The sequence below is a fragment of the Rhincodon typus genome, chromosome 2, assembly GCF_021869965.1.
Source record: "Rhincodon typus isolate 14 chromosome 2, sRhiTyp1.1, whole genome shotgun sequence".
Lineage (NCBI taxonomy): Eukaryota > Metazoa > Chordata > Chondrichthyes > Orectolobiformes > Rhincodontidae > Rhincodon > Rhincodon typus.
In genome coordinates this window covers 95,037,938-95,059,981 of record NC_063333.1, presented here as the reverse complement: position 1 = coordinate 95,059,981, position 22,044 = coordinate 95,037,938, and the positions used below count along the sequence as shown (strand labels likewise).

Sequence of the window (22,044 nt, the reverse complement as noted above, 5' to 3'; positions counted from 1 at the left end):
TTCATTGCCCCATCATCATCTGCAGCTTGCTAATAATATTAAATAGTAGGCTGGAGGTGAGCCAGAAATTTATAAAGGCTGTAAGGCATGAATGTGCCATTATTCTCCATATTCTCAGCGCCACAGTTATGACTAGCTTCAAGTTGTGGCAAAGCATTTCACGTGTAGGGCTTAGGAAATGCAAAATTTCTTGTCTGCTGCCACTTATGTTGCGTTCCTTTCTGCTGGGTGCTACCTTTTCCTTAGAGGGAAGAATAGAAGTGATTGTCACTTAGTTGTACAAAATCTGAACATTCCTGAAAATAGATACATTGGGCAGAACTTTTTAAGGGCTTATGATGTGGGCTATGGTGAAAAATGTGGCGGAATTGCAAGAAAAGCCTATCTTGACTTCACAAACAAATCTCTATCTTTTAACTAAGTTCTGGGTGACAAGTAAGATTCTTGCTATGTGATGAGTTGCTTTTTAAGCGGGTTATTACTTGTTAACGGTCTTCTTAATTGCAGGTCTCTTTTTAAAATGCACTTTACTATCTCTCAATCTTCTGTGAGCAAACTAGAGGCTGAGAATGGAACTCGAGGCGGATACTTGGCAACTTCAGCTTGCTGTGTCTCTAAAGGACATCAATGATGGACACTGGGCACCAAGATCTCCTAGGCACAATCTATGGGCACCAAGATCTCCTAGGCACAATCTATGGGCACCAGTCATACACAACACAATGTCCACAGACACTGTTGTCTGAAATTTGTCAGCCTCTACAAACCCACAAAGCACACTTCCACTCCACTCGTAATATGCTTGTACACTTGTGCTATGTCTCAGGCTGCTACAGTAACTATCATTGTAATGCCGCAGCAAGGACATTGTGTGCTTGTGGATACACTCCCAGTTCATGCACCGGACCAAGCTGCATCTCTGGGCTGTTTGCTTGCTGTCATAGCACTCAGTCACTTTGAGTCAACCTAGATGCTCCCAGCATCCCTGTCCTGTTTTGCTTTGCCTTGCCTTTCTATGAAACTGAATTATAATTGACACTTAGCCAGAAAGTTAAGATTCAGCCCATTTACTGATGCTTTTAATCTTGCACTCATCTAGACAAATGCAGAATTGCCAAATTCAAATAATCACAACAATTTTTCTTATAGGAGGAATGGAATGCTTATTGATTGGCCAAGGCTTTCAGTGTGGACTCTGAGCCAAATGGCCTACTCCCATGCTATACGGATTCTATGACTCTAATGGGGAATTTTATGCTCCCCAAGATCCTGGGTAATTCAAAGAAGGCACAGGGCTTGAATATAATATTTTAGCTTGAGAGAACAGGTGGTTGCCTAAGAATGTACACTACTTCTAACACCCGTAAATAAGCCACATTATGAACTCCATTGATTATTTTAAATAGATGGTTGGTGTAGCCATTAGCACACTCAATAAATGCTGCCTAATCATGGAATCACATCTGACAGTAAATGTTTTGTTTTAAGTTTACAGTTGGACATCAACTGTTCCTCTCTCGTTAGGCTCTATCCCCATCTATCGTTTACTTCTTACCTTTCCCAGCCTCTTTATCTTCTGCATATAATCTGAGATTTTCCTAGCTACCATCAGTTCTGAGGAAAGGTCACACGACCCAAAACGTTAACTCTGATTTCTCTCCACAGATGCTGCCAGATCTGCTGATCTTTTCCAGCAACTTCTGTTTTTGTTCCTGATTTACAGCATCAACAGCTCTTTCAATTTTCATCCATGTCTTTACTGTTTTACGTAGCAATTTGGATCTACTCTCTCTTAGTTCCGTTCTATATGATACAATTTTAGCTAGAGCATTTCTAGCAATAAGCCCTCAAATTGTTACACCTCGAGTCTCTTAAATTATATTTTTTTAAATCCTTAATCTTCTTACATTTATTTTATGGACAAATGTGCTATTGATACAAAGATCTGCCTGTCAATCCCTCCTCTTGATCTGTCACTGTACCTGAGGGGTCAGACTGCTCGACTGACTTCAAATATTGGATAAAGTGCAGTCTCCTTCAATTTGTAAAACTGGAGTCATCACCTCTGGTCCATGCTGTAAAGACTATCTACTTGCCAATGACTGTGTCTTCATCATTAGCTATTGTCTTGGGCTAAAGCACACTGTTTGCAAACTGTGTTGATCGTGAAATTCCATTTCTCTCCATTGCTTTGATATTGCCAGCTATTGCTGGGGTGGAAGTAAGTCAGGCTGGACTGCCTTTGAGGTTAAAAGATATATGATGATAATGCAATCGCTTAGCATCTCGGTCATTTCTATGTTTTGCCCGTGTACTGTCAATGATGTGATTAATTTGAGTCACCAGTTTTCAACACTTTGGGCTTTGATATTGAAGTATTCATTGTGTTTTGGGGATGTTTAGATTTTTTTTCCAAAACATGGGAAGGGCTTGGAAGCAAACATAATTATGAATTTCTGTCTTGGACAGTAATTCTCACTGTACTCCAAAAGTACTTAATTGTACTGGAGGTTGTTTTTTTGAGAGGTTTTTCAGCAGTACTTGAAGAACAGAATGAATGCAAATTCAAGTCATTCTAATGGAGATCTGTTGATATTTTCCTATTTATGTGCAACCTAATATCTCCAACTTTTGCCCACAACATTTTTATATGTTTAATACAATTAGTTTGATTAACCGTAAGAGTTGAAAAATTATTTTGATATAACGCATAGTTAGAATTTTGATATGAGGAACAGATTATAATGCTAAAACAAAATGCACCACAAAACTCATAAGTATCAACTTTTCTTGGATGGATCCCTCTGGATGGTATCGGGTTAACTCTTAAGTTTGGATTGCACAAAGGATGTGACTAACAAAGACAGGATGCTGCAGTTGGATAGATTACAGCACTTTATGGTAGTGCTGTGGAATTACTACAATAATTTGAAGGAGAGAGATTTAGCTTGAAGTCCTCTTTAAATTTGCAGGATTTATAAATTGAACGTATTCAACTTGTAGGTAGCAGTAAAGATTGCTGGGCATTAACAAATAATTATATTGAAATTAGGACCGATATACAAATGAGTAGTAAACAGTCATATGTAACTCTCAGATCAGACTGGGATATTGTTCTTTGTTCAGTTGACCTTTTAGTAAATTTTACTGTCCATTTTTCCACATTGTACTGTGACCCATAAACAGGTTGTACTTTCATTTAGGATTTGTATAAATCCAAGAAACACTAAATGTATATGAATCTTAACAATTGAGAGGACTACGTTTATTAAAACAAATAGGACTGTAATTTTTGTAAATTGTTGAAGGTCACATTTAAGAATTGGCACCCAGTTATTTGGGTAGCTTCCTTTAGAAAAATAATTTATGTTTGTGAGAGAGCGAACAAGAAAGTTATTATTATACTAAAATCACCTTTAAAAGATGTGGATCAATATTAGGGAAATGAGATTTAGTCAATAGTTGTCAAAAAGATGAAATATCCTGAATGGTCTCTTCTGACCTAGGACATTTTTGAGAATTACTTGTCTGTGTAGATCGGTATTTTTGGTGCAACAACCCTGGTGGGTTTGTGTATGTTTTTATTTCCCCTTACAAGCCAGAGATTTATATCCTACTGTCATACTATCTTATTTTCCAGGGTTAATGTGTTTAAATTTGGAACCTTATTGCCATACTGTAGTATATTTTGAGTACCTTGACTTTTTATTCTAGTGTAGCAAAACACAACAGATACAAGAAACTTAAAATAAAAATATGAAATACCGGGAACATGCATCCATACACAGCCTGAACAATCTGCTCAATGAAGGATGGAAAGCCATTGGAAATCTCAATTGTTACTGAAGACCTCATCTAAGTATTTTCTCTGTCTGGCCTCTAAACCTTTTCCCCTCTGTGTTTCTATTGCCCATAACCTAACTTTACAGCAAGACCTGATTATTTATTGTCACTCTGCTTGCCATCTTACATTTTAACCTGGATTAGAAAGCCTACAGTTTTAAAATTCTGATTGTTTTAAAAGCTTTCCAGGGCTTGTTGTCTTACCATTTCTGTAATCTCTTCCAGCCTCTGAATCCTCTTGAGATCTTTGCACTTCTCTACTTATGGCCCTTTGCACATTCTCAATTTTTGATTGTTGCTGTATTGGTTGACATACCAATTGTTGCCTAGACTTGAAGTTCTAGACTCCACTCCTTTACCTCTTCTTGACTCTACCATTCTGTCCTAAATTTAAATTTCCTTTGAGCTATATTGTTTTTGGTCACATATTTAAATAACTCATTATGTGGCTTAATGTTTTTTGGTAGAGCTCTTGTGAACTAGAGTTTGGATTAGTTTGTGTTAGTGTTAACTTGGGATGTTTTACTCCCATAATTGTACTATATTAATGCAAATTCCTGTTATTTAAATATCAGTATGTTGATTAACTTCTGAAAAGAAGAACATTGGGTTTGTATCTTGAGTACGGCACTTCGTCAGAACCTTTTTCCCATGCTTGTACTTTTTTAAATAATGGAAAAGTGATCCATGCTGTCAAAAGTCAGAAGAACAAAACTTGTCAAACAGGAAATTGCCAAACCCAGTGTTCAGTATTTTACCATATGATCCACCTTGTGGCTGGGTGTGGGGAAATCGCCAAATATTCAAAAAAGAGATTATTCCTTGACATATGAACCAACGTATAGCACAACACTCAGCTGAACACAAGCAAGAGAGCTATGCAGGAATCTGTTAATGAATTTGTTTTGCATTCTGGTTCCCGGAAGTTCAAAGTAAATATTCCTTTAGACCCAAGATGCTGGGTGTTTGTTCAATGTATTACTTACAGTTCTCATGTAGCTGATGCATTCATACATTGACTCAGCATCCACAGACCAGAATATCTGACACTGACCCATATTCCCAAAGATGTACATCAGCACTCCTTGGAAGTACCAATGCTGTGACTATAGTTAAGTGTGGATGTATCCACCGAGTTAGACACACACACCTTTTACAGGATTAGTTACAATGGCTGTCTATCCTGCTGGACATTTATATCACAGAACACAGCAACTTCTGCTGTCGAACAAGAGGGCATGGTTTTCCTTCCCCTGACTGTCCCACACAGAGGATAAGGTATGTCCTGCATTCCTGCAGGACCTGTGCTCAGAATCTCTTACCAGAGATGTGTTCTTATTGTTTAAAAAAAAGGGATAGAATGGCAATCTGCCCATAATTGCACTCCTCAGAAAATCCATCCCAGTATAACAGAATTTACTGACTTGTTACCAGCAGTAAAAGTTAATTGACATACACATTAATATCCAAAAGTTTGTCTTAGCCTCATGTGATTATTCCTCATTTCCTACTGGAAGAAATTCTTGTGAAAATAGTTTTTTTTTGTTTCAGCCAATCTTCACCTTCTACCACTTTGAAGCAAACAATTTTTTATTTTGGTTAGATCAGAATTGACTCTAATTCTGTTGCTAGTGAACATGAATGTGAAATGGAATATAAGCTAAACCTGAATACTAATGGTTAAATTATATCTCCCCTGATGTCTATACAAAATTAACAAAGTTAAATATTTTCCATAGCTTATCATTGAAAGACTAGTATACAATGGCTACTTGCTGCTTTCCTCTGGAATATCTAGTGTATCTGGATATACTTGTACTTTCACAAACTGTGTTTTTTTTCCGGCAAAAACATTATTTCGTTACCCTCTATTTATTTATAAATGACTCATTCACATTAATGCCAAAAGCATAGATGTTATTTTTTTACTAAGGACAATCTTGTTTTCTTCCTCTGCTTTTTCTTCTTAAAGCCAATACTGCAAGCTGAACATTGAGATTCCAAATTGGGGTACCTCAGGCTGTGAGTTTTTATGTACTGTGTCTGAGGCTGCTTATTCCTTAAATCTAAGTAAGGCTGTTCAACATTATGTGCTATAAAAGCCTTTTATTTGTATCTGTACATAGTAGGATATCGAACACAGCAGGAGACCTGTCTCTTCATATGCTCATTTTAGACTGGTATCTTGTGTCTTAATGATATGTCATATTAGTTATATTATCATGATTTAAATGAATCTCATTTATACCACATTTTTTTTTAGTTTAGTACGTAAGTAAGCAAAAGTGAAATTATTGAAGGAGTCATTATTACCACTATCACTGTTATTACCATCTTCCCCCTTCCTCCTTCCCAAAGTCAAAATCTTAGTGTTTGAGATGATTTGGAACTTTGACTTGATCTCCCAATCTGGTTCATTTGAGCACAACATTAGGGTCATGGTGTTGGACCATTTGTGGAATTAGTGTAGATAGGGCTGTTCCATCTTCTATGATGATTATACTCTGTCTCACCTTTTCTGGTTTGAATAAGATCAATGCCTTCCTGTTCCTCCTGAATGTCCCTTCAGGCATTCTGAAAATATAAGATCTTGGTTGTTTTTTTTTCTCTCTGATGACTATGGCTTCTAGCATGCTATCTCTTAACCAGACTTTCTCACCTAGCTTTACGGTTCACAGAGGATTTCCTTGGTGTCCAGAGTTTTATCACCTCCACTGCTATTTATTGTGGCTTTTCACTAATTTGTTAACCTCTCAAGACAACGATGAGGTAAATGTTTAGCCCAAGGTTGAGTTCGAAACCTGCTGCATCCATCTGTCATCTCCCCTTTTGGTCCTTGACTTTGAGATCATTAGGATTCCTTTTCTCCAGTTCCTTTTCCGTACTTCCTTTTGCTGACCGGTGCTTTCAAAGAATTGTGCCCCTGAGGAAGGGTCTCCCATGCCCTTAAGTAGTACATGGGAACTACCAAAGAATCTCCCTACTCTCCATTGCTGGGAAAATCATTGCCTGAATCCTTCCAAGGTGCATTCTCCCAGTCTGTAAGGAAATCCTTCCTGAAAGCTAGTGTGGCTTCCGACCAAACCATGGAACTGTGGAGATGATTTTCACTGCCCAGCAACTCCAAGAGAAATGCCAGGAACGACATAAGCACTCTACATGACCTTCATTGGTCTGATCAAGGCTGTTGACTCGGTCAATCTGGAAGAACCTGTAAAAGGCCATTTGAAAGTGAAAGATGGGAAGTTTCAAATCACGGATTACTTAGCATTAAAGATATCATAATGAGTTCCTGTAATTAGAGAGTCCCTTTTCAGCAGTGTCCGTTGGACTCTGTTTTAATTCAGATCCTCGTTCTGGAGCTTCCTTCCCTGGATGCCACTATGCATTGTGCCAGTATTGCTACCTGAATGTTCTGACACTGGACTGGAATATTTAAGATGTGGGTGTCTTTTCATACATTATCCCTGAGTCTGCTTGCTCCTTATCTCAAATGCTGATCAACTCCTGATGAACTGTAACATCCCTTTTATTTATGTCTGTACAGTTCAGAGCAGCCTTTTTAAGGCCTCTCTTATGACATGTTCATTCTAGTCTGGTGTCTTCTGTTTTACCCATGTCAAGGTCATGTGATCAGCATCACGTTTTACATGAATCACATTATACAACACCTACATCTAGTTCAATGTTGCTTCTCCCTAGCACATCAGGTCTTCTAACTGCAAACAGGTTTCTCATCTCAAGAATGTTGTAGCTGGTAATACTTTGCCTCCTGTCTTTGAGTAGTGATCGGCATTGTACTTAGCCTTGGAAACTGAAACTGCTTCAAAAATTCCAAAGTCCTATATCAGTGTTGCTTTAGATTTAAATTATGCCTTCTCTCTTTCATATCTATCTGTCCTCTGCTTCGACACAAGTGCTGGATTCTAAGGAAGGATTTCCGCTCGTAGCATGAAGTCAGAAAATTACTTGTTATTTTAATGCAACGTATTTATTGGACCCGTATTGTCTGTCTGTGAATATTTGTAACAATTTTTGACAAAGACATTGTTCCCTTCTGATTGAATTTCAAGGTCTGATGTACTTGTAGCTGCAACATTTTGGATTCTTTTTAGGTTTGGTGTAAATCCTGCAGTATTGAGAAAAAAATCACATCCTTTAGGAACGGGCAAAATGCAAGAAAACTGTATTTCTGCTGTATTATTTATATTTTAAATGGTCAGCCTACAACAAAAAAGATGGCTGCAACCTGGTGTAAGGATCTCCAGGAATAGCAACCATGTTAGTGTTAGCAAGCAAAAGAGGACAACTTTTAACTAAGATAACAAGGTGTAGAGCTGGATGAACACAGCAAGTCAAGCAGCATCAGAGGAGCAGGAAAGCTGACGTTTCGCATCTGGACCCTTCTTCAGAAATGGGGGCCCATTTCTGCTTGGCCTGCTGTGTTCATCCAGCACTACACCTTGTTATCTCAGATTCTCCAGCATCGGCAGTTCCTACTATCTCTGAAAAGCTTTTAACTAATTTGTTTGTGTAATGGGAAAATACAGGAGTAATGTAGCAATGGCATAACAAATCACTTAAATTGCTTAGAAACAGAAGTATTGGTGAAAAGAATGAAACATTACTGTAAGAAAACAGCTGTTGCTCAGCTGTGCTGACCCCAACTGGTATATGTGTAAAACTAGACCCAAACCAACAGCTGCATTTCATAATACCAGTTTGTCAGGCATTTCCACTTTTGCTTCTCCAAAAGATATTTGCAATTTAATTTGTTTTTTGGGAGGTTCACGCACCCACATTAATGCGGCTTCAGTGTGGTAAATAGACTTGCAGATCAATGATTTAAAATGGATTGCAATGCTGACTACTTCAAAGTAACAAACAACATGCATGTTTACATGTTGTTTGGAAGCATTCCTGGAGATTTCATCAGCCGGCATTATGAACCAATCTCGTTTGACCATGTGACATTTGATCACATGACTTCTGTGAATGCTGTTGCATTATAAAGATAGGCTTGCCTGTAGTAAAATATTTCTGTTCATTGTTTTGAAACACAGCTGCTTGTGTGACAAGCCTGAAGAATTCGAGGCATCCTGAACAGAAGTTGGCTGAAAAATCTAGGAACCCTCCTAAACCTGAATGCTGAGTCCTCAATTGCTGACACTCTAGCCACCCTCTTGGTTGCATTCCACACAGTTGCAGCTGTCTGTGGTGCTGGTTAAGTGACTTTATCAAGGGCTGAAACACAGACCTTGCGCATGTATTTTACTTCTGTCTTTGTGTTCAGCAAATTTGGGCCATGTACTAACTTCTGGCTGAAACGTGAGGCACGCAAACCATATGCAGTTTTTTCCCGATTGTTGAACTATATATGACTATTAAAAGATATCAGTGCAAGTTGGAGGCATATCAGCTGTGTTTTATTTTTTTCCCATATTAGAAAGTACTGTAGGCTGCAAATAAATTTTAATGTGTCAATGTTCAGCTTATTTAAACATATAAATCAGCAGCAGGATTATGCCATTCAGCCCTTCGTGCCTGCTCTGACATTCAAGATGATCTTGGCTGATCTGATTGTAAACTCAAATTGACATTCTCACCTATCCTGACAATCTGTAAATCCCCTTGCTTAACAAGAAATATATCTACTTTTGCCTTAAAAATCTTCAAGAATTCTGCTTCTACCGTGTTTTCTAGGATGAGTTCCAAAAATCACAGCCCTCAGAGAAAATATTGTCTAATCCCTACTATAAAAGGGAGAGCCTGTTTTTTTTTTAAACAGAGACCCCTAGTGTCAGATTCTTCCATAAGAGGAAATATCCTCTCCACATCTACCCTGTCAAGACCCCTCAGGATTTCATACATTTCCATCAATTTGCCTTTTACTTTTCTAAACTTCAGCATCTATAAGTCTAGCCTGTCCAATAGACAACCTGCCCATTTTGAGGTATTAGCCTGGTAAACCGTGTCTGAATTGCATGCAATGTATTTACAGCTTTCCTTAAACAAGGTGAGCAGTACTGTATACAGTATTCTAAATGTAGTCTCACCAGTGCCATGTGTAACTGAAATATAACCTCCATACCTTTTTTCCTTCGGTTACTCTTGCAAAAAAAATTGTAGCATTGTATAATTAACTTCATTCCTAATTACTTGTTGTACCTGCAAACTAACACTTTGCCACATTATACATCTTTTTGCCACATCTGTGCCCACTCTCAGCCTACCAACATTTTTTAACCTATTATGTGCGCTTCACAACCTCCTTTCCTACCTATCTTTCTGCTGACAGCAAATTTCGTGACCATACCTTCTATCCTTTTAGATCTAATTCATTGAAGTAAAATGGAAACAGTTGATGGCTGAACACCTGCCTCAATGGTACGTTGCTCATTACATTCTCGTCAACCTGTAAAATATGCATCTGTTTCTACGCTCTGCTTCCTTTTTTAGCCAGCCAATCTTCTATCCAGGGCAATATCCTCCACCCAACACCTAGAGCTTTTATCTTCTGCAATATCCTATGATGTGGAACCTTATCAAATACTTTCTGGAAATCTAAGTACAGTACAGCCACTGTTTTCCCCTTCATCCACAGCATGTGTTACCTTCTTAAAGAACCCCAATAGATTACATTGAACCTAACTAAGTGTCCTGCTATAACTTCTTTAATAGTAGCTTTGAACGTTTTCCCCATGACAGAAGTTAAGCTAATTGGCCTGTGGTTTCCTGCTTCTGTTTCCCTCCCTTTTTTTGAATAAAGGAGTTGCAGTTGTTATCATCTGATTTAATGGGATTATTGTAGTACTGAAATTAATGGATCTCTGGAAAAGTAAAACCAATACATCAGCAATTCACTAGCCACTTCTTTTAAGATCCTAGGATGAAATCCATCAGGACCCAAACTAATCAGCCTGTAGCTCCAACAATTTACTCAGTATGACCTCTGTGATTTTCCTGAGTTCCTCCCTGCCTTACATTTTCTGATTTATCATTAAATTTGTACCCCAGCCATTATTTTAGTCAAGCCATTAGTCCGCTTATTTTGAATAGGTTAATGTTTCCAGTAAAATCATAGAAGAAACTTCAGAATAACTTGTTAAAACTCTGTACATAATAATGTTACCCAACAAGGTGACTAACAAGACAAATTACAAGTCTGCACTCCAGTCTCCAGCAGGGAGCCTCATTTATCAGCAGTACTTTTTAATGGTCACATTGTCATGTACATGACAATATAAGAGAAGAAACAGGATTAATATACACTGGTGATATTAAAGCATCATTGTATTAAGACTGGTCTTAATGTTCTACTGTTGTTAGTTCATTTTTCTAACATTGCTGGTCTCAATGTGTTCGGATTTGTAACCGTGTTTAAAATGATCAGTAGAGTTAATAAGAGAATACATTGTTAACTCTAACAACAATTTAATTTCTGAAATATAATTCCTGCTCAGAGAATAAAGGAGACCTTAGTTTAAAAAGAAGATATGTAGAAAAATAACGTTATTTGATACGTGGTGCAGCGTAATTACAAAATTACGAAGCAAAGATTCATGTCTGTAATCCCTTGCGCTGAGCTCTTACTATTGACTGCACCACTGGATAATGTAAATTATTGCTAGCTGTTGCTGGAGAACGAGGACATCAGAGGGAACCTTACTTTGTGGTTAGTGCCACACATCTCATAGCAGCTGACCTCTGAGCTATGTTGGTGAAAGGCTAGGTGCAGGATGCTCAGTGGAGGGGTAGTCATTGATGAGTTAAGGAAGGAAAAACTAAAATTTAAGACAGACACTTGATAATCAAAACAATATCTTTCATACTTGAAAATGTAAACCTCCATTGTTTTTCAGGTAAAGTAATGCCAGTGCCACCGTCACCGCCACCACCACCAGCACTTTCTGCTCCTCCTCCACCAGGAGCTCCGCCACTGCCTTCTGTAAGTCAGAAGTATTTCATTTAAGTTATAGTTACAAACTTCAAGACCCTAACATTCGGGGTTACTTTGGGGATATGTCAACAGCTATAAAACAGTGTATTACATTAAATGAGCATTGTCTATAACTGGTGATCTACAATATTTTTTCTGATTTTAAGTATTTCTTTTCTTCAATTCAAAACCATTCAATCAATTAGTGATAGCCAATGCGTGTTTGCATTTATGTCAAAAGGATTCACTTTTGGAGGCGATGTTTGTACTTATTAAGATGTTGACTGTGAAGATCTTTCCGTTCCTTTTACTGGTGTAACGCTGGGAGAATGGCACTTCCACTTCCTGTTTTTTTTAAATTCACTCATGGACGTAGGTGTTCCTGGCTGGCCAGCATTTATTGCCTGTCCCTAATTGCCTTTGAGAAGGTGCTGGTGAGTGCCTTCTTGAACTGCTGCAGTCCATGTGCAGTAGGTTGACCCACCATGCTCTTAGATGGAATTCCAGGATTTTGACCCAACAGCAGTGAATGAACAGTGATATATTTCCAAGTCAGCATGGGTAGTGGCTTGCAGGAGATGTTGCAGATGTTGGTATTCCCATGTTTCTGTTGCCCTTGTCCTTCGAGATGGAAGTTTGGAAGGTGGGTTCAAAGATCTTTGAATTTCTGCAGCGCATCGTGTAGAGAGTACACACTGCTGCTACTGAGCGTTGGTGGTGGAAGGAGTGGATGCTTGTGGATGTGGTGTCAACCAAATAGGCTACTTTGTCATGGGTGGTGTCAAGCTTCTTGAGTGTTGTTGGAGCTGCATTTATCCAGGCAAATGGCGAGCATTCCATCACACTCCTGACTTTTGCCTTATATATGATGGATAGGCTTTGGGGAGTTAGGAGGTATGGTGTTCACTGCAGTATTCCGAGCCTCTGACCTGCTCTTTTAGCTACTGCATTAATATGGTTAATCCCTTTTTTGAGTTTCTGGTCAATGGTAACCTCAAGGATGTTGATAGTGGGGCATTTAATGATAGTAACACCATTGAATGTCAGAGTGGTGTTAGATTGTCTCTTTATTGGAGTCGGTCGGTCGGTCATTGCCAGGCATTTGTGTAATGACACTTGTCAGCCCAAGCCTGGATATTGTCCAGATCTTGTTGCATTTGAACATGGACTGCTCCAATACCCGAGGAGCCACGAATGGTGCCGAATATCGTGCAGTGATCGAACATCCTCATTTCTGACCTTTATGAGAGAGGGAGGGTCATTGATGCAGCAGTTGAAGGTGGCTGGGCCTAGGACACTATCCTGAGGAACTCCTGCAGAGATGTCCTGGAGCTGAGATAACTGACCTCCAACAACTTCCTATGTGACAAGTATGACTCCAACCAGTGAAGAGTTTGCCCTCTGATACCTATTGATTCTGATTTTTCTAGAGTAGTTGTGCCTTTGGCATTGTCCCAATTTGTTAGGGTTCTCTTAGAATTCAAAGTGCACACCCATTTCCGTGTTCAGTTGGGGCTACGGCACCCATTTAAGGGATGAGTGAACTTGCGTCTGGAACCATTTCACATCACAGCCTTGAAAGCCCACGTGGACAAGTCAAAGATTTAACAAATTTAAAATAAGTGGTAGTTTCCCTAATATGCTGTAGTTCCTCCATCAGCCAAACATTCATTTATTGGATATGGGAGGTAAACAAGCTTTATACATTTTTAATCGTCTCTCTTTTTTTCACCAGGATCATATATGGTCCAGTGTTTGATAGGTGCACATTGAGTCAGAGCAACTGAAGCAAGGTAGATAAGAATTTGAACAGCTAATAATTATCACCTGATATGTTCATCTTTTTCAGTGATGTCCGCTTAGGAGATTGCTGTTAGCAGTGCTTCACCCATTCTGGTAACAATTGCATTGCTGAGTAAAAGGAATGCAGTGTAATTACCTGAAATCCTACCCCCATCCATCCAGTAACTGCCTCAGAGGCACCAAAACCATTGCAGGTTATTGGGTCCTTTTAGATATTTGGTTGATGCGTAGGGCTTGTTTTCATTTATGCCTTCATAAACACAGTGTATGATAAGCGTAAGGTTCTCAAAAAAGAATGCACGTTGACCTAAGTAAGTATCTGTAAAATAATTTTTATTTCCTGAAACATCCAGCCATCTTTTCTGAGCTTTCTGCATATTGCCACTGACATACTGTGCATCCCATATCTGTGTTTTTCAATAGGTTGGAGACAAGTGTTGATTTTTTTGAGGTCTGTCTAATGAACCACCCTCATTATCGTGTATAACTCTCCTCCAAAGTTAGGAACATTTTACTCTCCTTCCCTTCTACGACCTTTCTAAAATAGCTCCCATTTTTGCCCTATCTCACCCCATCTTCTGCTGAAATCTACACTCATGCCTTTGTTATTCTCAACTTGAGTACTTGCAATGTTTTCCTGGCTCCCACTTCGACCCTGTCAAAAGCTAAGACCATCCAAAATGTTGCTCCTTCTGTCTCAACTCACACCGTATCCCATTTCTTTATCAATGCTTACAGTTCAGCATTGCTTCCCTGTTAAATATCTTGCTTTTAAAATTCTCATTCTTGTTTTGAAATCCCTCCAGGGCCTTGCCCCTCACTATCTCTGTAATCTCTCCCATACCCTAAATCCTTTTATGACATCTACACTTCTCCAACTTGGGGCCACCAGTTGCCTAGACCATTAGCTTTGAAATTTCCTCCTGACTCCTCTCCATCTCTATCTCTCTCTCTATCTCATTTTTCTCCTTTATGCTGTTTCTTAAAACCTGCCTGTCATGTTGGTTATCTGACCTAAATTTGCCTAGCTGATTTGGTGTCGTAGTTTTTATTATGTTCCTTGTGATTTTTTTATGATGTTATAAGTGCAACATAAGCATGTGCTGATGTTATTCAATCAACAAAATCTGAGTAAATTGTTTGGCAGTACTCTGATTTGTTAATGCCAAATGTTACCAACCAGATGATGAATCAAGGTTCATGATAAACCCAAGACAACAGAAAAGGCTTTTCTGATGAAGGGTCTAGGCCCGAAACGCCAGCCTTTCTGCTCCTATGATGCTGCTTGGCCTGCTGTGTTCATCCAGCCCTGCACCCTGTTGTCTCGGATTCTCCAGCATCTGCAGTTCCTACTATCTCATGATAAACCCACTCACATTTTTACCTCCAAACTAATAGTCAAAAATATTTTTCAACTCACTCATTTGCAGAAAAAAATATACTTTTTTTTTAAAGAGACTGAGGATATTTTTAAAGACTATCTTAAGAATTATTTATGTACTGATGTAAGTATATGGAGGGTTTGTTTAAGATTCATGTTTGTACCCAAAGATTTTTATGTCAGTGAAACCCAATGTATCTCTTGTGTTGTTGCATATGAATAAATGCTATTAAAAAGATCCAGCCTTTTATTTTTGGTCATCAGCATAAATGAGGTAAAACGTTGGCTATATATCAAGTCTTAGCTAAGCTCTTGAGAGATATTATATATACATATTCTATTTATTTATTTATATATAATATAAAATAAGAACTAATATACTCATTTTTTATGACTTTTTTAAAAAACTGGATTTTATACAGATTCATCACATTCAGCCTCATTTAGTGTGTAATATGATTCAACACGTGATTGGGTGACATAATTTAAATCAAAAACAAAACAAATTTAATTTTTTATTTGTATAATAGTAGTCAGCTAAGTTGATAATTGGCTGTGTTCATCTTCATACACATTCTTAGACTGATTTATTTTTTCACAAGTAATAAAGCCTTTCAAGATTCTAATAGTTTCTAACATTAACTCTTGAAGGGTAAGTTTGCACTTGTGATTTCCTGGAGGATGAGTTTCAGCACTGAGGGTGAAAACTTAAGAAGATAGGAGCAGGAGTAGGCCATTCAGCCCATTTGAGCCTGATCTGCCATTGAAGGTCATGGTTGACCACCCACCTCCATGCCATATTGCTATGTTATTCCCATTTCCTTACATTTCTGGTTACTAATGTAATCAATCGATCTCTGTTTTGAACTTACTCAATGACTAAACATCCTCAGCCTTTGAAGGTAGAGAATGCCAAATATGCAACACCTTCTTAGTGAAGAAGTTCCTCATCATCTTGCTCCTAAATGGCTCGCCCTTTATTCTGAGGCTGTGTCCCCTGGTTCTACACTCCGTCAGCCGGTGGGACACACCTTTTCTGCACATGCAGAGATGTGCCTTTCAGAATTTTGCACGTTTCTGAGGTTGCCTCTCATTCTTCCAAACTCTGGAGAATACAGGCCTAGTTTCCTCAGTCTCTCCTGTGTCCTATTATTCCAAGAATCAGTCTGGTGAGCCTCCAACCCACTTCCTGTATGATAAGTGTATACTTCCTTAGGCGAAGGAACCAGGACTTTACACAATGCTCTAGGTGCAGCCTCATCAGTGTTCTATACAATTGAAGGGGATCCTCTTATGAGGAGCGATCGAGTAGATTGAGCCTGTACTTATTGCCATATAGAAGAATGAGAGGGGACCCAATTGAAATGTACAAGATTCATAGGGGACTTGACAGGGAAGATGTGGAAAGGTTGTTTCCCCTTGTGGGAGAGTCTAGCATCAGAGGGCATAATCTCAGAATAAGGGATCACACATTTAAAGATTTGAGGATTCTTCTGACGATTATAAATCTCTGGAATTCTTTACCTCAGAGGGCTGTTGAGGCTGCGTCATTAAGTATTTTCAAGGCTGAGGTAGACAGAGTTTTAATCATGTGAATCAAGAGTTATGAGAAAAAGTCAGGAAGGTGGAATCGAGGAATGCAAGATCAGTAATGATCTCATTGAATGGCAGGACAGGCTTGATGGGCTCAATAGTTTATATCTCCTATGCCTTTGCCTCTGTGTGCAAATCCCTTTGCAATAATGGCTAACATGATATTTGCCTCCTAAATTGCTTACTACACCTGTCTGCTAGCTTTCAGTGAAAACTGGTAGACCTCGGTAAATTTCTCATATTGGTAAAGTCAGTAGAATCTTTGTCATTTTTCATCAGACAAAGGATAAACACTGTATGCAGCAAATAAAACATTGTTCAACTGAGAGAGGCGTCTTAAGTCACTGCCTTTCGCCATCATTTTTCGTTCTTGAACTGTGAACACCGTGTTTCATTTAAAGTATATCTAACGTTCAGCTCATACTTGTACGTTGCTCTTCTTTGTTTCTGTGCAAAGGTTTCCTCCATTTTAGAACACATTCTCATAACAACCATATTGTGTGTCCCTTGTCCCTTGTATTTTTGAGAATTCACCTTTAAGGACTCCATGTTGTGTGAATTCAATATTATGACTCTTCCTAGCAGTGAGCCTGATGCGAATTTGGAAACTGCACACGCACAAATCTGTGCCTGTGCTGTAGTCTCTGCTTCATAACTTGTAATGTGTTTTATTGTCTCAAATAAATGAACACACTGATGAAATCAATCCCCGATGAGCGATTCATTATTAGACTAATATCGTTAATATGATATGGTGGACAATGATGGAAAGCATCGTGCTGATGTCTATTATGCTTGAACTGCCAGCAAACAAGTTAACTTGCAGGTAGAATACATGTTGACAGTTTTAATTCATGTTGAAGTACACAAGACAATCTTTGTCTTTGTTACAACATTGGAGAATATTGAAAACACAGATTGCTGGTAAGCAGAAAAATACCTGTCGAGAGATTAGTTTAACACAGTTGAGAATAGCAAGCGATCAGGATGTGTGCTTAGATTGATAGCAAGCAAGGAACTGTCAAAGGCATATTGTCAAATATCCATAAACTTCCCTAGTTTAAATCCTTTAGCAGCAGATCTCCAAGCAGAATTTAACATGTTTAAACAGCCTTTAGAACTTTGGTTTTTAATCAGGCCAATAAGATTTGTTTCACGAGTAGGAATAAAGCTCTACACAAATTTAAAACATCAGGGTTAAAGAGCCGAGAGATGCCAAAAGCTTATTAGCCACATTAGAAGAACAATTCTGAATCAGATTAATCTTAAGTACTTAGCTGACCAGAGTTCATTCTATTTAAATAGAAGCCTCCAGAACCCATAGACCATTTTGTGAACACATTCCGAGAAAAGGGCTCATTGTGCAATTTTTCAGATATGGAGCGAAGAAGCAGAATTATTGAGTTGGTGATTGCATCTATCCCTATGGAAGTTTTCCTGAAAGGTTTGCTAGACAATGATTTATCGTCAAAGAACTACTGAAAGATGGATACAAGTACAAACTTTCCTCACAGGTTGTTGAAGCTTACAGATCCTGAGTACAAACTCAATGGTTACCTTTAGCCCTAAAACACACAAACATAAGATATATGGAAGATGTGATCTTCTGCATGTACCGTGGAAATATCCAGCTTTCAATCAATTTTTCTGATTTAGACTTTATCATAATATGTACTCAAGTACAAAAGCACGGAGTACAGTGAAAAGTTTTCGGTGTTGCCACACACCGCGTCATCTTAGATTCCAGTACCTGGGTACAAAAGCTTAAGAACAAGGTAGAAAGAAATAAGGAACAAAGTTAAAAGTTAAACATTACAGTCACTCTAAGTATTTCAGAATCCCCTCCAACAACTAATGCACCATTGAAGTCAGACTCGCAGGTCTGTAGTTTCCAGGCTTCTCCTTTATAGGCTTTCTTAAACAATGGCACAACATTAGCCACACTCTGGTCCTCAGGTACTTCACCTGCCTTTTATAGATGATACAAATAATTCTGCTAGGGCCCTCACATTTTCCTCCTTAACTTTCCACAATGTCCTGGGATACACTTGATCAGGTCATGGATATTTATCTACCTTTATGTTTTCTAAGACCTCCAGCACTTCCTCATCTGTAATGTGAATTGTTTTCAAAACATCAATATTTATTTTCCTGAATTCTCTAGCCTCCATTTTTTTTTGGCCACAGTAAAAACTGAAGCAAAATATTCATTTAAAATCTCTCCTATCTCTTGAGATTTAACACAAAGACAACCTTGCTGATCTTTAAGGGGTCCTACCTACTCTCTCTGACTAGTTGCTCTCTCACTCTTAATCCAAAAAGATTCTACAAATACATATCTTTAACCTTATCTGCAAAGGCTATCTCATATCCCCTCTTTGCCTTCCTGATTTCTTTCTCAAGAATGCATCTACTCTCTTTGTACTCTTCAAGTGATTCAGGTGATCCCAGTTGTCCATATCTAATATATGATTCTTCTTTTATTTTTAACAAAAACTTCACTATCTTTATTCATCCATTATTTCCTAATCTTACCCATGAAGAGAGAAATGAAAGTTTAAGAGGAAAAGGCTCGGGCCAAATCAAAACTTCAGAGTACCATCTTTAGGGGATACCTCCACTTGAAAGGCTGTAAAAGAAAAAAAGGAATCAGAGAGCTACTAACTCTGTATCATCAATCCAGTGAAATGGTTGTCAGCTAACAGAAAGATTTGCAACAACTCACACAAAAACCAGATCAAGCTAGTGGGAACAGCCACAGAAACACTGGTTTGAGCTCAAAGCATTGCTGGAGAAAATGTCAGACCTGCAAAAATCAGTGGAGATGCACAGCAAACTTGGGGAGCTGCACAGGAGGTAGTCTGTTCAGAGATAAATGTTACAAATGATGCTGTGGTGAAAGAACTCAGAGATGGACGAAATCGGACAACCATTGAAGCAATCAGTGAAAGAGACCCAGACTTCATAGAAAACCTAAAAGGAAAGTACTTTGAGAAGGTTGGTTAGTCATTAGAACAGATATGAAAGAGTAAAATATATCCACCAACAAAGGCTAGACTTATAATTAAATTAAAATAGCCCAAGGTTTAAAACAAAAAAGGCTATAGAATGAATTGAAATGAACAAAATTGTAAGTGGCAAGAAGATTTTAGTCACTGAACAGATTAGGGAATGAAATCAGGCTCTGGCTAATCTGGTTAAAACTTTCTTGGTGTGTCAGGATAACCAAACTCATCACTGTGCATGCTCCAAGAAGCATACCAACATTCCAGATAAAAATGTCACTTCTTGGGTATCTCATGGACCAAACCCATGAGGCAGTAAACACCCAGTTATTAAAAGCTGCAATAATACTGATTACTGAGACCAGAGCAATGCAACATATCCACTTCCTTTTCACAGAACTGTCAACTGAAACCTTTCCATTCTATGGGGTTTTCCCCTTAGCAAAAACAAATAAAATTGTGATTCTTCTAAAGTGAAAGCAAGCTAATGCCTTTCAATATTTAGTGTCTTTGATTGTAGAACTCTCATAATGCAAACACGAAGCACCAAACTCTCCGGGAACTTCTCTTCTCACACAAACTGTTTTAAAAATCATGACTGCAGAAAGACACACAAGTTAATTATTAAACTTTCTGTCTCTTAAAAGAGACTTAAAATTGAGAAGAGTGGTGTGGGAAAGAGGGTTTCCTTTTCATGGGGCACTGGCATCAGTTCTGGGACAGGAGGGATATATATCACTGGGATGGACTCCACCTGAACAGGGCCGGGTCCAGTGTTCTGCCGAAAAGGGTAAATAGGGTGGTCAATAGGACTTTAAACTAGTAAGTAGGGGGGAAGGGAGGAGTGAGCATACGGGGAGTATAACAATAAATGGAAGGCAAAGCAGCAGGTTAGCAGGTGACGAGGAAGCTTCAACTCCATTGAAAATCAGGAAACAAGTTAAAGTGAAGGAGAACTTAAGAGCCGTTAGTAATGGAGGTGATAGGACCCAAAAAGAAGGTGCAAAAACTGGCATAAGGGCACTTTATCTGAATGCTCAGAGCATTCGAAACAAGATGGATGAGTTGACAGCGCAAATCATGGCAAATGGGTATGATTTAGTGGCCATTACAGAGACATGGTTGCAGGATAGTCATGACTGGGAGTTAAGTATCCAGGGGTATCAAACTGTTCGGAAGGACAGACAGGAAGGTAAGGGAGGTGGTGTCACTCTGATTTTTAAGGATGATATCAGGGCGGTAGTGAGAGATGATATAGGTTCTACTGAACAAAAGGTTGAATCCATTTGGGTGGAAATTAGGAATAGCAGGGAGAAGAAGTCACTGATAGGTGTGGTCTATAGGCCACCAAATAATGACATCGTGGTGGGGCAGGCAATAAACATAGAAGTAGCTAATGCATGTAAAAATGGTACAGCAATTATCATGGGGGATTTTAATCTACATATCGATTGGTCAAACCAGGTCGGTCATGGCAGCCTTGAGGAGGGGTTCATAGAATGCATCCACGATAATTTCCTTGAACAATATGTAATGGAACCTACGAGGGAGCAAGCTATCCTAGATCTATTCCTGTGTAATGAGACAGGAATAATTAATGATCTCACAGTTAGGGATCCTCTCGGAAGGAGCGATCACAGTATGGTCAAATTTAAAATACAGATGGAGCGTAAGAAGGTTAAATCCAGTACCAATGTCCTGTGCTTAAACAAAGGAGACTAGGATGGGATGAGGGAGGAGTTAGGTAAGGTAAAATGGGAGCAAAAACTTTATGGTGGGTCAATTGAGAAACAGTGGAGGACTTTCAAAACAATTCTTCACAGTGCTCAGCAGAAGTATATTCCAGTGATAAGGAAGAACTGTAGGAAATGAAATAGTCAGCCATGGATGTCTAAGGAAATAAAGGAAAGTATCAGATTAAAAAGAAACATACAAAAAAGCAAAGATTAGTGGGAAACCAGTAGACTGGGAAATCTTTAAAGGCCAACAGAAAGCCACAAAAAAAGTTATAAAGAAAAGTAAGATAGATTATGAGAGTAAACTAGCTCAGAATACAAAAACGGGCAGCAAAAGTTTCTATAAATATGTAAATTGTAAAAGAGTGGCGAAGGTAAACATTGGTCCTTTAGAGGATGAGAAGGCCAGTTTAATAACTGGGAATGAGGAAATAGCCGAGGCATTAAACAGTTATTTTGTGTCGGTCTTCACAGTGGAAGACACAAATAACATGCCGAAAACTGATGGCAAGAAGGTTACAGCAGGTGAGGACCTAAAAAACTATCATTATCACTAAGGAGGCAGTGCTGGGCAAGCTAATGGAGCTAAAGGTCGACAAGTCTCCTGGCCCCGATGAAATGCATCCCAGGATACGAAAAGAGGTGATGTGGGAAATAACAAATGCACTAGTAATTATTTACCAAAATTCACTGGACTCTGGGGTGGTTCCCGCAGATTGGAAAACAGCCAATGTGACACCACTG

At 38.7% G+C, this 22,044-nt stretch overlaps 1 protein-coding gene across 2 annotated transcripts in view; it reads left to right on the top strand.

Moving 5' to 3' along the window:
- Positions 1 to 22,044, top strand: part of wipf3 (WAS/WASL interacting protein family member 3) — a 97,308-nt gene that overhangs the window by 19,715 nt on the left and 55,549 nt on the right. For both annotated transcript variants that reach the window (XM_048612678.1, XM_048612671.1), the window contains exon 2: positions 11,706 to 11,791. In XM_048612678.1, coding sequence (XP_048468635.1) covers positions 11,714 to 11,791 — 78 coding nt within the window. In that variant the 5' untranslated portion in view covers positions 11,706 to 11,713. The remainder of the gene's footprint in view (positions 1 to 11,705; positions 11,792 to 22,044) is intronic.